At 37.7% G+C, this 16,225-nt stretch overlaps 1 protein-coding gene across 1 annotated transcript in view; it reads left to right on the top strand.

The window, feature by feature from the left end:
• LOC125417284 (aldo-keto reductase family 1 member C21-like) overlaps positions 1-16,225 on the top strand; it is a 57,145-nt gene extending 40,920 nt beyond the window's left edge. The window contains exon 11 of the mRNA XM_048460702.3: positions 15,999-16,225. Coding sequence (XP_048316659.3) covers positions 15,999-16,041 — 43 coding nt within the window. The 3' untranslated portion in view covers positions 16,042-16,225. The remainder of the gene's footprint in view (positions 1-15,998) is intronic.

The raw sequence follows: 16,225 nt of genomic DNA on the forward strand, positions 1-16,225 counted from the left end.
GAACATATACACATTAGAGTTTTACTCAGCGGTAAAAAATAATGACATCTTGAATTTTGCATGCAAACGGATGGACATAGAAAACGCTTTACTGAGTGAGGTAAGCCAGACCCAAAAAGAGGAACACGGTATGTATTCACTCATAAGTGGATTCTAACCATAATTAAAGGTCTTTGAGCCTATTATTCGTGATCCTAGAGAAGCTAAATAAGAAGACGAACCTGATGAAGATTATTTAGCTATCCGCCAGGAGGTAGGAAATAGTCAAGAGTCCCAGGTAACCTTGGGTGCATGGGGGGGTGGTGGGAGGGTTGTTGGAAGGGGAGAGGTGTGTTTCTTGTAGGCAGCAGAATGTTGGATCCTGATTTCGCATCCATTCTCTTAACCTGTGCCTTTTTGTAGGTGAGTTGAGTCCATTGATATTAAGTGATATTAATGATGAGTGGTTGTTAACTCTGGTTATTTTTCCTGGTGGTAGTGTTTCTGTGTTTCCCTTCTTTGAGTTGTGCTGGAGGAGGGTTGCCAGATGCTTGTGTTATTATGGGGGTTGTTGTCTTTCTTGGTTTGTGATTTTTTTCTTCTAGTATTTTCTGTAAGGCTAGGTTTGTGGCTATGTAATGTTTAAATCTGTTTTTGTCCTGGAATATCTTGTTTTCTCCATCAATGGTAAATGCAAGCTTTGCTGGGTATAGTAGTCTGGGCTTGCATCCTTGATCTCTTAGTTTCTGCAGCACATCTATCCAAGACCTTCTGGCTTTCATGGTTTCCATTGAGAAGTCAGGTGTAATTCTGATAGGTTTCCCTTTATATGTTACTTGACCTTTTCCCCTTGCAGCTCTTAATATTTGTTCTTTATTCTGTATGTTTTGTGTTTTGGTTATTATATGGCAAGGGGATTTTTTTTGATCCAGTCTATTTGGGTGTTCTGTATGCTTCTTGTACCTTCATAGGAATATCCTTCTTTAGATTGGGAAAGTTTTCTTCAATAATTTTGGTGAATATATTTTCTGGGCCTTTGAGATGTAAATCTTCTCCTTCTTTTACACCTATTATTCTTAGGTTTGGTCTTTTCACGGTATCCCAGATTTCTTGGATGTTTTGTGTTAAGAATTTGTTGGATTCGTTTTGTTCTTTAATCAGTGAGTTTATTTCCTCTACAGTACCTTCAGTGTCTGAGAGTCTTTCTTTTATCTCTTGCATTCTGTTGGTAATACTTGTCTCTGCAGTTCCTATTTGTTTAGCCAAATTTTCGATATCTAGCCTTCCCTCGGTTTGTGTTTTCTTCATTACCTCCATTTCATTTCTCAAGTCTTGAACTGTTTCCCTTTCCTATTTGATTGCTTTTTCTTGGTTTTCTTGTTTTTCTTTGGTGTCTTTGAGAGATTTATCCATTTCCTCTACCTTTTTGTTTGTCATCTCCATTTATTAATGACAGTTTTTCACCTCCTGTTTAAAATCCTCTATTATTTTCATAATGTTCTGTTTAAAGTTGATTTCTTCTATTTCTTCTGGAGTAGGGTGTTAAATTCTTCTTGTTTCGTGATCCCACAGGCATAAGGGCAAACTCGGGTGGGGGGACGGGGAAGTGGGGAGTTATGTGGAGCCAAGAAGCCCCAGCAGCAGGAGCTGGAGGTGCCTTGCACTCCCCTCTGGTGGGGCTTGGGTTACCTCACTCAAAATAATGTTTTCTAGCTCCATCCATTTACCTGAAATTTCCAGATGTCATGATTTTTTCTGCTGTGTAATACTCCGTTGTGTAAATGTACCATATTTTCTTTATCCATTCTTCAGTTGAGGGGCTTTAGGTTGTTTCCAGTTTCTGGCTATGACAAACAATGCTGTTGTAAATATAGTTGAGCACATGACCTTGTGGTACGATTGAGCATCCTCTGGATATATTACCAAAAGTGGTATTGCTGTGTCTGGAGGAAGGTTGTTTCCTAATTTTCTGAGAAATCACCATACTGATATCCAATGGGGCTGCACCAGCTTGCACTCCCACCAGCAATGCAGGAGTGTTCCCTTTACCCCACATCCTCTCCAGCATAAGTTGTCGTCTGTGTTCTTGATCATGGTCATTCTTACAGGTGTAAGATAGAATTACAGAGTTGTTTTGATTTGCAGTTCTCTGACGACTAAGATTGTTTAGCATTTTGTTAAATGTCTTTCAGTCATTTTAGATTCCTCAGTTGACAGTTCTCTCGGATTATTTGTTCTTTTAATGACCAATTTCTTGAGTTCTCTATATATTTTGAAGTTCAGACCTCTATCTGATGTGGGGTGGGTAAAGATCTTTTCCCATTCTGTAGGCTGTCATTTTGTCTTGTTGACCATGTCTTTGCTTTACAGAAGCCTTTCAGTTTTAGGAGGTCCCATTTATTAAGAGTTTCTCTCAGTGTCTGTGCTACTGGGGTTATATTTAGAAAGTGCTCTCTTGTGCCAATATATTCAAGTGTACTTCCTACTTTCTCTTCTATGACGTTCAGTGTAGCTGGCTTTCTGTTGAGGTCTTTGATCCATTTAGCCTTGAGTTTTGTGTGTGGTGATGAATATGGATCAATTTTCATTCTTCTACATGTTGATATCCAGTTATGTCAGCACCATTTGTCAAATGTACATTCTTTTTTCCATTTGATATTTTGTGCTTCTTTGTCAAAAATCAGGTGTTTGAAGGAGTGTGGATTAATATTTGGGTCTTTGATTCAGTTCTATTGGTCCTCCTGTGTTTTTATGCCAACACCATGCTGTTTTCAGTACTGTAACTCTGTAGTAGAGTTTGAAGTGAGAGATTGTGATGCCTCCAGAAGTTCTTTTATTGTATAGGATTGTTTTGACTATCCTTGGTGTTCTGCTTTTCCACATGAAGTTGAGTACCATTCCTTTGAGGTCTGTAAAGAATTTTGCTAGGATTTTGATGGGCATTGCACTGAATCTATAGATTGTTTTTGGTAAGATTTCCATTTCTATTATGTTAATTTTACCTACCCAAGAGCATGGGAGATTTTTCCACTTTCTGATGTCTTCTTCAATTTCTTTCTTCAAGGATTTAAAGTTCTTGTCATACAAGTCTTCCTCTTGTTCTGTTAGAGTTACTGTGAGATATTTTATGCTATTTGTGACTGTGGTGAAGTGTGATGTTTCTCTGATTTCTTTTTCAGCCCATTTATCATCTGTGTACTGGAGGGTTCCTAAATTTTTGAGTTAATCTTGTATCCTGCTATATTACTGAAAGTGGTTATGAGTTCTAGTAGTTCCTTGGTAGGATTTTTAGGGTAACTAATGTAAACTATCATATCATCAGCAAATATTAAGAATTTGACTTCTTCTTTTCTGATTTGCATCCCCTTGATCTCCTTTTGTTCTCTTATTGCTCTAGCTAGAACCTCAATAAATATATTGGATAGATATGGAGAGAGTGGACAATTGTTTTATTTCTGATTTCAGTGGGATTACTGGGAGTTTATCTCCATTTAGTTTGATGTTGGCTGTTGCCTTGCTGTATATTACCTTTACTTATTTAGATATGTTTCTTGTATCCCTGCTCTCTCCAAGACCTTTATTACGCAGGGATGTATTTTGTCGAAAGCTTTTTTGGCATCTAATGAGATGATCATGTGGTTTTTATTTTTCAGGGTAGTTATATGGTAGATTGCTGTGGGAGTTCCTTCAGCTCCTTCAGCCAATCGCCGCTGAGTTACCAGCCCATTGGGGCGTGGTCTCTCCCTTTAAAAAAAGCAGCGGCTGTCCTCCACTCTCTCTTTGTCTTCCGGCTCCGTTTCCGGCCCCTGGACTCCTTTCCTGTTCACGCGGAGGGACTGTTGTCTGGGACGGTAATCTGTAAGTTTTTTCCCCTTTGAATAAATAACCATTCTATTAATCATAATTCCAAACTGGTGTGGGATTGTCTGTGACTTACGCCTTCATCTGGCGCCCCACGTTTGGTTGTAGAACCCCCCCTTCCCCCCCACTCAACTGCTTGCTACCAGCTCGGCTAGTCACGAGACCTCCCTCAGCTGCGGCCTGTGCCCTGTGTGTGGAGCCAGCAGTTCAGTTAAACCCCACGCCTCCCAAGCTCCACAGGCTCGGGACAGTCTCTGCCTGCCTGGTTTGCTCTTTTCTGAGTTGTTTTTAAATTTCCCTTGTAAGTGCGGTGCTTTAGTGGCGTGAATCAGAACGACTCGGTCACGTGGAGGCATACGCGGCTTCCAGGTTGCTCTTTTCTACCCCTGGATTCTGGGTTTCTGGTTCCGTGTATGGAATTGATTTAATTAAACTTTCTTTCTTGAGCAACTTATATTTCCTAGTTTTTAACAAATACTAAGGCAGACACTGAAACAGGACCTGTTTAAGTCACCTTTGCAGTGGTTCTAGTCTCAACTTGGCAACAGCGCCGCCAACTAGACAAGAGGTAATATGGCAGTTTTTGTTTCCAACGCCAATTTTACTGTTTTCTTTATTAATACAATGGATTATGTCATGCAAGGTTTATATGACTATGGGAATATATTAATTTACTTGTTGCTAGGTTTCAGTTTTCTTTTCAATATTTTATCATTAAGAAAGATACGATTTTTACGGACTAATATTGAACAACTAGTTGAAAGGATTAAAATTATTGAAAATCAGGGGTTATCTGAACAAGTGGATACTATGATAGACAAAATTGACTCCAAGTCCAAGGGTACTAGGAAGTTACCTGAAAGGGTACAGGCTGTTGAATTTGACGTTCAGATGTTACCACAAAGTTTTGATAAGGTAACAGATAGAATGAACCTCCAGAATGGGAACAAAAAAACTGATACCTTAGTGAAATTACTAGAAACACGGGTAGGTCAGGAGATTCAGGATTTAAGGGATACAATGATAAAAAGATTAGAAATGATTGAAGAAACTATTGGAGCTGGTGAACAGAGTAAGAAGGCACAAGGACAGGATACAATGCCACCACCAGCTGTTAGAACTGGCTTACCCAGGGTCCTAACAACATACCCTGTAATTTATTCTGACAAAGGGTTAACTTCCAAAGGCTCAAAGGGAGTTAAAGAAGCTAGATGGACACCAATAGCAATGAATGATTTAAAAGAAATTAAGCAAGCTGTCGTTAACTTTGGCTTGCACTCTGCATTTGTTAAGGAAATGATAAGGACTTGGGCTTCTAATGTCAGAGCTACCCCCCATGATTTCTCTCAGCTAGTGTCTGCAGTTTTAGATGATGGGCCTTCCTTGATGTTTGGAATTTATTTCAGAGAAGAATCCAAACATATGGAACAGCAAGGAAGAGCAAAAGGTGTGGAGGTTTCCCAAGATCAAATTCTTGGTGTAGGAGCATATGCTGATCCACAGGTCCAAGCTCTTTATGATGAAGAAGTGCTGTCCTTATGTCACAAAGCAGCCTTGAATGCTTTGAATAGAATACAAGATCCAGCAAAAAGGGTCGAATCATATACCAGGGTTAGGCAGGGACAGAGAGAACCCTTTACTGACTTTGTGCAAAGATTAATTAAGGCTCTGGACATAGGGGTAACAGACCCAGAAGCTAGACGAATACTTCTTGAATCTCTAGCTTTTGAAAATGCAAATACTGAATGTAAAAAGATAATTGGGCCTTTAAGATCTAGATCAGCACCAATGGAAGAATGGATACAGCATACAATGAATGTTGAGATGTTTAGCTTTAACGATGAATCCTGGGTAGGAGAAGCGATTTCCAAAGCTATGAGGAGACATCAAACTACCAGGTGTTTTAATTGTGGTAAATTAGGACATCTGAAAAGGGATTGCAGGCAAAGAAATCCTAGGAATAATATTTCCTCTGGGAATGACAAAAGTAGGAGATCTCAGCCTTCAGGTATATGCAGAAGATGCGGTAAAGGCCGACATTGGTCCAACGAATGCAGGTCAACAACAGACAGACAAGGCAACCCGATACCATCGGGAAACTCCTTGAGGGGCCTCTCGCAGGCCCCCAAGCCAAAAGTGGCCCAGTCATTCCCAGTTACAGTCGAAAATGTGTCTCACCAAGAAAATTAAAAACTCCAATGTCTGCCGTAAAAAGTAATACTGGTCTGAATGATGAATTACATGTGGAGAATGAGTCAAAAAATTCAGGAGGACAGAGTAAACGTATATTTTGGCAAACGTATATTAACGATCAAAGACCAAAGCTAAGAGTCTGTATAAATGGCATTTATATTGAAGGCTTATTAGACACAGGTGCGGATGTAAGTATAATTACTCCAGAATCCTGGCATCCGAATTGGCCTCTTCATGAGGTAGATGTTCAGTTCCTGGGAATTGGAACCCTATCTCGTGTAAAACAAAGCACAAGATGGGTGGAATGCATAGGGCCTGAAGGGCAAATAGGAAGATTAAGGCCATATATAGCAAATATTGCAATAAATTTATGGGGCCGTGACCTGCTACAGCAATGGAATACCCAGATTAACATTCCTGTAGTTCCAGGAACTCACAATTCTGGGAAGGATATAATGAGGTATTATGGAAAAAGGTCACCAGCCATTCAGGCTGTACAAGAACACACAGCCAATAGCAAACCTTTAGAGGTACCAACAGCCCTACCTTTAAAATGGCTAACTGAGAAGCCAATATGGATCAAGCAGTGGCCTCTAGCTGAAGATAAGTTACAGGCTTTGGAACAGCTGGTACAAGAGCAACTAGATGCTAACCATATTGAAGAATCAACCAGCCCTTGGAATTCTCCTGTGTTTGTTGTAAAAAAGAAATCTGGTAAATGGAGAATGGTGACAGATCTAAGAGCTGTCAACAAGGTAATTCAGCCTATGGGTCCGCTACAATCTGGAATTCCTTTGCCTTCTCTATTACCAAGAGGATGGCCTCTTATAGTTATTGATTTGAAAGATTGTTTTTTCACTATACCTTTGCAAAAAAAGGATAGAGAAAAATTTGCCTTCACAGTGCCTACTTATAATAATTCTCAGCCTACTAGGAGATATCAATGGACTGTCCTCCCACAGGGGATGCTCAATAGTCCCACATTGTGTCAATATTTTGTTAATAAGCCACTGGAAATAATTCGTAAGCAATTTCCCAAGTCCATAATTTATCATTACATGGATGACATTTTATTATCTGATTCAAATAAAGATATTTTGGAAAGTATGTTTGAAGAAGTAAAGAAAGTTTTGCCTAGGTGGGGATTACAAATTGCCCCTGAAAAGATTCAAAGAGGAGATTCTATTAATTACCTAGGCTACAGAATAGGGTTAGAGAAAATTCGAACACAAAAGGCACAAATTAGGAGAGACCGGTTACGGACTCTTAATGACTTCCAAAGATTGTTAGGAGATATTTCCAGTCTACGACCAGCTGTTGGGATAACACCTGATCTAATAGTTCATTTAAACAAAACCTTAGATGGTGATAAGGATTTGAATAGTCCCAGAAAATTGACAGTTGAAGCAGAAAAGGAACTGACAATGATTGAGGAAAAATTACAGGAGGCACATGTGGATAGGGTCAACCCGAATCTTAGTTCCATCCTAGTCATACTGCCTTCCAGAATTTCTCCTACAGGGATTTTAATGCAGAGGGAAGATATTATTTTAGAGTGGATATTTATACCTCATAAACCAAGTAAAAAATTAAAAACTTATGTAGAAAAGGTTTCAGAATTAATTATAAAAGGTAAACTGAGACTTCGTCAACTAGCAGGTATAGACCCAGCAGAAATTATAGTGCCTTTTACTACTGAGGAAATAAGAAAGTTATGGGAAGATAATGAACCATGGCAAAGAGCTTGTGCTAATTTTTTGGGAGAAATTAGCAGCAACTATCCCAAAAGTGATAGACTTAACCTCATAAAGAGAACTTCTTGGATTCTTCCTAGAATTGTACGTGATGCTCCAATAACTGGAGCTCGGACATTTTATACCGATGCAAATAAATCAGGGAAAGCAGGTTATAAATCAGAAGAATTGAGTAAGGTGGAACAAAGCCCTTATAATTCTGTCCAGAAGGCAGAATTATATGCCATTCTTATGGTGCTAAGGGATTTTAAAGAACCTCTTAATATAGTTACAGATTCACAATATGCAGAAAGAGTTATCTTGCATATTGAAACCGCTGAATTCATACCAGATGACACAGAGTTGACTTCATTGTTTATCGAGGTACAGGACATAATTAGGAATAGGCTTTGTCCAATGTACATAACACACATCCGGTCCCATACCGGTCTGCCTGGGCCTCTAGCACAAGGTAACGCTGAAATTGACCAATTATTGATTGGAAGCGTTCTGCAGGCCTCAGAATTTCATAAAAAACATCATGTCAATAGTAAAGGCTTAAAGAAAGAGTTTTCCATTACATGGCAACAAGCTAAGGACATTATAAAGAGATGTCCTACTTGTTCTTTCTATAATCAAACACCGTTGCCTGCAGGGAGTAACCCAAAGGGTACTCAAAGGAATGAAATCTGGCAGATGGATGTGTTCCACTTTATGGAATTTGGTAAATTAAAATATGTACACCACACCATAGACACGTATTCAGGTTTTCAATGGGCAACTGCCCTGAGCTCAGAAAAGGCTGATTCGGTAATCACACATTTATTGGAAGTTATGGCCATCATGGGTATACCTGCACAAATAAAGACAGACAATGGTCCAGCATATGTATCTAAGAAAATGAAACGCTTCTTTGCTTATTATAATATAAAACACGTTACAGGTATACCAAATAATCCTACAGGTCAGGCAGTTATAGAAAGATCAAATCGTACTATAAAGGATATGCTAAACAAACAGAAAGGGACGAAAGATACCCCCAGAAATAGATTGCATAATGCTTTATTAACCTTGAATTTTCTTAATGCTAATGAGAAAGGAACAACAGCAGCAGAGAGGCATTGGATAATGGAAAAAACTTCTGAACTAAACCAACCTGTTTATTTCAAAGACGTGCTGACCTCTCAATGGAAGCCAGGAGATGTGCTACGTTGGGGAAGGGGTTTTGCTCTTGTTTCCACAGGAGAAGAAAAATTGTGGATACCATCAAAATTAATAAAGGTTCGATTTGAAGAGGAGAAACCTCTTGGAAAGGAGAAATGACAGCATCTACAATGATGATAACCATACAGGTGGTAAGAAAAGCATATAGAATGGGGGCAGGGTTCTGTTCTTATCTCCACAGGAAAACACTGATCTTTGAAAAGTTCAAGGGACCCTGGATATTTGAATACTGACAGATGGAAAATAACGGCCCAATAGGGACTATCAAGAAAACTGAATAGGTTCTGTAAGTACCATATACTAAATCATATTTCTAAATTTATAGAGCTGGTTTTAGAGTTGGACTCTGGCTCAGTCCCTCTCTAATTCCAAGCCTGTTGTTTAAAGAAAAACCCAGAGTTTCTGGAGTTTCTGTCTCATGTCAAGAGCCATGATATGGGACAGAAAGAAATATGAGTTTAGAAAACATCTTTACTTTTCTTCATATCTATCATACCTTCATTAAATATATCTATCATGTCTCTCATTGAATATAGGTATTCATGTATATGTCTATATAATTAATGTTTAAGTTTTCCACAATGAACAATGAGTTTTTCCTACAGTGACATTTGAAGTTTCCAGGAAGAAGATGGGGCCCCATAACAACAACTCCACCTGGTTGATATGACGTCATGATACTGATAGCGCTACTACAAGACCTGTTTTGGGTACCAGCTGCACAAGACGGTTCCAACGTGCTGAAATGGTGCACATCTTGTACAACATTCTGGCCAGACCTCCACAAAATACTCAGAGACTATTTGCAATTTTAAAAGACATTGATCTTGAAATTTAACCATCATTTTACTTTCACAGGATCCCCCAGAAAGAACGTCGCCCCCATGACAGCTGGAAGTAATTCTAGAGAACGACGTCCCCTCTCCCAATAAAGTTTGTCCTTGGGTTTAGGGACATCATTTAGGGGTTGGTTATAATTAGTATATGGTTGAGGGTTGGGGGAGGAATTTTATAAGCACAGGAATCCAAAAAAAAAAAAAAGGAGGGATAATTGGATTATGGGATAAACAGATTTGTACTTGTGAGTTATTGCTTTTAGACAAACATATTGGTATCAATTCTTATATATTGATACAAAGTTAAATTATGTTGACTATTTTATGCATGCATGCTTCATGCTTCTACCTCTGTTTAAAACATTTTTATGTATTTGTATATATACATTGTATTGATATATGTATATTTACCATATTGCATTGTACACTTCTACCTCTGATTAAGATACTTATATATTGTTTATGTATTGATATATATTTACCATATTGCAATGTATACTTGCACATTGTTTATATTTGGAGGTCTCATTGTCCTCAATTATTGCACACTTGTTTATTATCTCAGTCTTTAAGTTAGATAGATATTGAGAATTATATAGATCAACAGTCATCTAAGTTTGTCATTTATAATTAGACTAATCAGGTTCTTTAGATATATAGAGATTATATTCAGTATAGATAGATAATCTTCAACCTCTTCAAAGAGCTGTAGAAAATGGCCTTTAATCTAATTCAGAGTTCTATGGTAGGGAGACACAATCACTCCTGGCAACACTGATCTATGCCCGAGAGAATGTTGAGCACCAAAGACACTCCACCTGGAGCCTTTCTTCTTGGCAGAACTGGCCTTTGGGTAAAGAAATGCTCATACCTCAACTACTGACAGAGTTACAGAATATCCATAAATGGATAAAACAAGACTGTCATATCCTGCCAAGACAGGGTAAGATAGTTTTGAAGTTTCTTGCCTTTGAAAATGGTATGTCAGTTACATCAGGCCTTAGCCAAAGTTGGTTGCTTCAACGCTGCAAATGTGACTTTGGGTGTTTGTCCAGGTAGCCAGTTGTCTCTGCGATTTGTTACATGTTCTGGAAGTTGTTTGATTGCACTTCCTAATTACTCAGATAACATTATTTCCCTTCTCAGATCTTCGATGGGATTGAAGATTATATAAATGTAGTTACTTTCCTTTCATGACTTGGCCAAGTTATTTGTTATACAAGACTTAAGCTAGTTAGAATAGGATATTTGTATTTATTGTATATAATTTCGTAGGTTTGTACTTATTGTATATAATTGCGTAGTAAGCTTAGAACTCTCTTACATAAACAAAAGGGGAAGATGCTGTGGGAGTTCCTTCAGCTCCTTCAGCCAATCGCCACTGAGTTACCAGCCCATTGGGGCGTGGTCTCTCCCTTTAAAAAAAGCAGCGGCTGTCCTCCACTCTCTCTTTGTCTTCCGGCTCCGTTTCCGGCCCCTGGACTCCTTTCCTGTTCGCGCGGAGGGACTGTTGTCTGGGACGGTAATCTGTAAGTTTTTTCCCCTTTGAATAAATAACCATTCTATTAATCATAATTCCAAACTGGTGTGGGATTGTCTGTGACTTACGCCTTCAGTAGATTATGTTGACAGATTTTTCTATGTTGAACCATCCCTGAATGTCTGGGATGAAGTCGAATTGATCATAGTGGATGATGATTCTGATGTCTTCTTGGATTCACTGTTCATGATAATATTGGTCTGTAATTCTCTTTCTTAGTAATGTCTTTATGTGGCTTTCATATCATAGTAATTATAGCCTCATAAGATGAGTATGGCAATGTTCGTTATGTTTCTATTGTGTGGAATAATTTGAGGAATCTTGGTACTCCTTCTTTATTGAAAATTTTGTAGAATTCTGAACTGAAATCATCTAGTTCTAAGGTTTTTTTTTTGGTTGGGAGATTTTTGATGACTGTTTCTAGTTCTATAGAAATAGAAATAATAGGTCTGTTTAATTTGTTTATATGGTCTTGATTTAATTTTGGGGTAAGTAATATTTCTCCAGAAATATGACTATTTCCTGAGTTATCCAATTTTGTGGAGTATAGATTTTTGAAATATGACATGATGATTGTCTGTATTTCCTAAGTGTCTGTTGTTACATCCCCCGCTGCATTTCTGATTTTGTTCATTTTTGGATATTTTCTCTCTGCCATTTGGTTACTTTGGATAAAGGTGAGTCTATTCTGTTGATTTTCTCAAAGAACCAACTCATCTAGTTCTCTTGTGTGAGTTTGCTTGGTTTTGTTCTCAAGTTTCAAATGTTCTATTAATTCACTAGTATGGGATTTTTCCAGCTTCTTTATATATGCATTTAGTGATACGAACTTTCCTCTTAACACTGCTTTCATTGTGTCCAATTAATTTGGGTATTTTGTGCGGTCATTTTTATCGAATTTTAGGAAGTCTTTAATTTCTTCTTTTATTTCTTCCTTGACCCATTGATGCTTCAGTTGAGCATTGTTTAATTTCCATATGTTTGTGGGCTTTCTGGAATTAGTGTTGTTTTTGAATTCTAATATTAAGCCATGGTGATCTGATAAGATAGGTGGGGTTATTATAATTTTTTTTTCTATTCAGGTTTGTTTTGTTACTAAGTATGTGGTCAATTTTTGAAAAGATGGCATAAGGTGCTAAGAAGAAGGTATATGTTGGAGAAGGTGCTTGTTCATCCTGGCTGCCTAGAACCAAAATAACCATACAGAAACTATATTAATTAAAACAATGCTTGACCCCTTATTTCTAGCTTCTTATTGACTAACTTTTATATTAATTTAACCAATTTGTATTAATCCGTGTATTGCCATGTGATCTTGCTTACCAGCTAAAGTTCCCAGTGTCTGTCTCTGGCAGCAGTTCCATTACTTCTCCCTCTCTGTCTCCCTTCTCCCAGCATTCAGTCCAGTTTTCTCTACCTACCTAAGTTCTACCCTATCAACAGTCAAAGGCAGTTTCTTAATTCATTAACCAATAAGAGTAGCACATAAACAGAAGGACCTTCCACATCAGGTATATTCTTTTATGTTTGGATGGAATATTTCATAAATGTCTGTTAAGTCCATTTGAGTCATAACATCTTTCCCTTATTTTTCTGTTAATTTTTTGTCTGACTGACAGTGGTGAGAGTGGAATGTTGAAGTCTCCCACTATTAGTGTGTGGGCTTTAATGTATGATTTAAACTTTAGTTTCTTTTACATATGATGGGGCCCATGTACTTGGGGCATAAAGGTTCAATTTTGAGATTTCCTCTTGATGGATTTTTCCTGTGACTAATATGAAATGTCCTTTGTCTCTTTTGATTGATTTTAGTTTGAAGTCTGTTTTGTTAGGTATTGGGAGAGCTGCACCAGCTAGTTTCTTAGGTCCATTTGATTGGAAAATTTTCCCCAACCCTTTACTCTGAGGCAATGTCTGTCTCTGAGGTTGAGGTTTGTGTCTTTTATGCAGCAGAAGGATGGATTCTGTTTTCATATCAAATCTGGTAGCCTGTGTCTCTTTATCGGTGAGTTGAGTCCATTCATATTAAGGGATATTAATGACCAGTGATTGTCATCTTCTGTTTATTTCGTTTTCCTTATTGGTGATGTTATTTTATATAATTTTTCCCCTTTGGGATTTGCTGCTATGAGATTATCAATTGTCTCTGCTATTGTCTGGATATAGCGAATTCCCTTGGGTGGGAGTTTTTCTCCTAGAACTTTGTGAAGTTTGGGTTTGTGGCCAGATATTGGGTAAATATGGTTATGCCATGGGATATCTTGTTTTGTCCTTCTGTGGTGAATGAAAGCTTTGCTGGGTATAGTAGTCTGAGCTTGTATCCATAGTCTTTTAGTGTCTGCATAATGCTTGAACAGGACCTATTGGCTTTCATTGTTTTCACTGAGAAATCAGGTATAAATCAGGTAGGTCTGCCGTCTTATGTTACTTGACCTTTTCCTTTTGCAATGCTTAATATTCTTTCTATATTCTGTATGTTTGATTATTATGTGGTGAGGGGACATTTTTTTATCCAGTCTATTTGGAGTTCTGCAATCTTCTTTCACAGACATATCTTTCTTTAGGTTGGAAAAATTTTCTTCTATGATTTTGTTAAATATATTTTCTGTGCTTTTGAGTTGAACTTCTTCTTCTCTACCTATTATTCTTATGTTTGGTCTTTTCATGGTGTCTCATATTTCTTGGATATTTTGTGTTAAGTTTTTGTTATATTTAATTTTTTTTGGCTGATGAGTCTATTTCTTCTATTGTATCTTCAGTGCTTAAGATTCTCCCTTCCATCTCTTGCATTCTGTTGTTTATGCTTGTATTTGTAGTTCCTGATTATTTTCTCATAATGTCTGTTTCTATAATTCCCTCAGCTTATGTTTTCTTTATTATCTCTAATTCAGTTTTCAAGTCTTGAATAGTTTCTTTCATATGTTTGATTGCTCTTTCTTGATTTTCTTTAAGGGATTTGCTGATGTCTTTCAATTTTTTGTCTTTTCCTTCATATCATTGAGGGAGTTGCTCATTTCCTCTTTAAAAGTCTCAAGCATTCTCCTGAAGTTAATTTTTAGGTAAATTTCTTTTGTTTCAACTATACTTGGTTGTTAAGTGTCATTGCTGTAGGGTCACTAGATTTTACTGGTGTCATGTTGTTGTTCTCCTTTGAAACCTGTGGATCTCCAGAGTCCATCAAATCACCTTGAGAAGCTCTGTCTTTCATGCTTCTACTAGTATTGATATTATGCAGTGCTCAAAGCATTTCATTTCTTTCCTAACCCAAACTTCTAAAGACCATATTACTCCAAACAAAATCATTTCCTATTATATCATAGCAATATTCCACTCCTGCTGCCAACTTAGTTTGGGTTTTTATTTCTGTAAAAAAACAACAGAAAATAGCATTCCTTAGAAAGACAATATTTAATTGAGGGGGTGACTTACACTTTCAGAGGCTCAGTCTAGTATTACCATGACAGGATCATGGTGGCATACATGCAGATGTAGTACTGGAGCTGAGATTGGTATACCTTGCAAGCACAGGACATCAACTGTGAGACTGATCAGTATCCTCAACATAGGAAACCACAAAGCCTGCCATTACAGTGACACTCTTCCTCCAATAGGTTTATACCCACTGGACAAAGATGGACCTCATAATAGTGTTGCTCCCTTTGAGATTATGGGGGCCTATTACATTCAAACTAGTACCATCTTCAACTCTGCTTTATTTGTTATTGTGCCATTATGAGCAATTCATCTCATAGTATACACTTTCATCCAATCAGTGTTGCTAACAAATGTTCATTGCAATGAGTCATTGGTCTGGTTCAAGGCATCTGGCTTCTAGCACACCATCTCACTGGATCCTCATGAAACTTCTCTGGGATATCCTGAGGCCACCCTGAACCATGGAGATTCCATGTGGCTCTAGGAGCCTGGACTGACCAATTTAGCTACCGCCCAGATTCATATATTCAGGCCTTGGATTGGCCCCCTGTAACATCTTTATCATCTAGGACCTGTTGTAAGTAATGAAGAGACTGGTCTTGTTAAATGGTACCTTCTGTATCTCCTTGGCAGCTGTTATTACAAATGGATATATATATACATATATACACACATATATATGTGTGTGTGTGTGTGTGTGTGTGTATACATATATTCTTGTTTGTTATTTAACTTTTTTAATCACATGGGTTTTTCCTATATGAATATCTGTGTATCACATGTATTTCTGGCGCCATATACGCCAGAGGATTGCATAGGATTCCCTGAAACTAGAGTTAAAAATGTTTATGAGCCAGCTTTTGGATGGTATGACTAGAACCTGGTTCCTTTGGAAGAATAACCAGTGTTTTCAATGGCTGACTCTTCTTTCCCTGTTTCCTTTTGTTGATAGATATGTGTTTGAGCATTTGATTCTTTGTTTTCTATATGTTTGGTATTAGAGAAAACAGGATAAACTGAATCATTCATTTATTGTTTGCTTTTCAAGTAGAAAGCAGTGTTATTTAAAGTAAGAAAAGAAGATTGTATGCCTTAGGAAAAGAAAATTATATACTTCCATACTAAAATCTGCTTCATAGAAATCACTTCTCGATACAGCATGTTCTAATGTACTATCAATTTTCTTTGTATTTGCAGGTTTGAGGGTCACCCTAATTTTCCATTTTCTGATGAATGCTGACATGTGTGGATGTCTTTTGGAAGCTTCACTGGAGGAAGACTGCTCAGGCTGATGTCTGGACTTGTCACTTCTACTCTGTACAAATTCAGAACTTCCTGGAGCTATACTTCAGTTAAGAGAGAAACAAATGAAAGTAAAATATTATCCCATTCTGAAATCCCAAAAAAGTCATATTCTTCAACAA

Source organism: Myodes glareolus, chromosome 14, assembly GCF_982192425.1.
Source record: "Myodes glareolus chromosome 14, mMyoGla1.1, whole genome shotgun sequence".
Classification (NCBI taxonomy): domain Eukaryota; kingdom Metazoa; phylum Chordata; class Mammalia; order Rodentia; family Cricetidae; genus Myodes; species Myodes glareolus.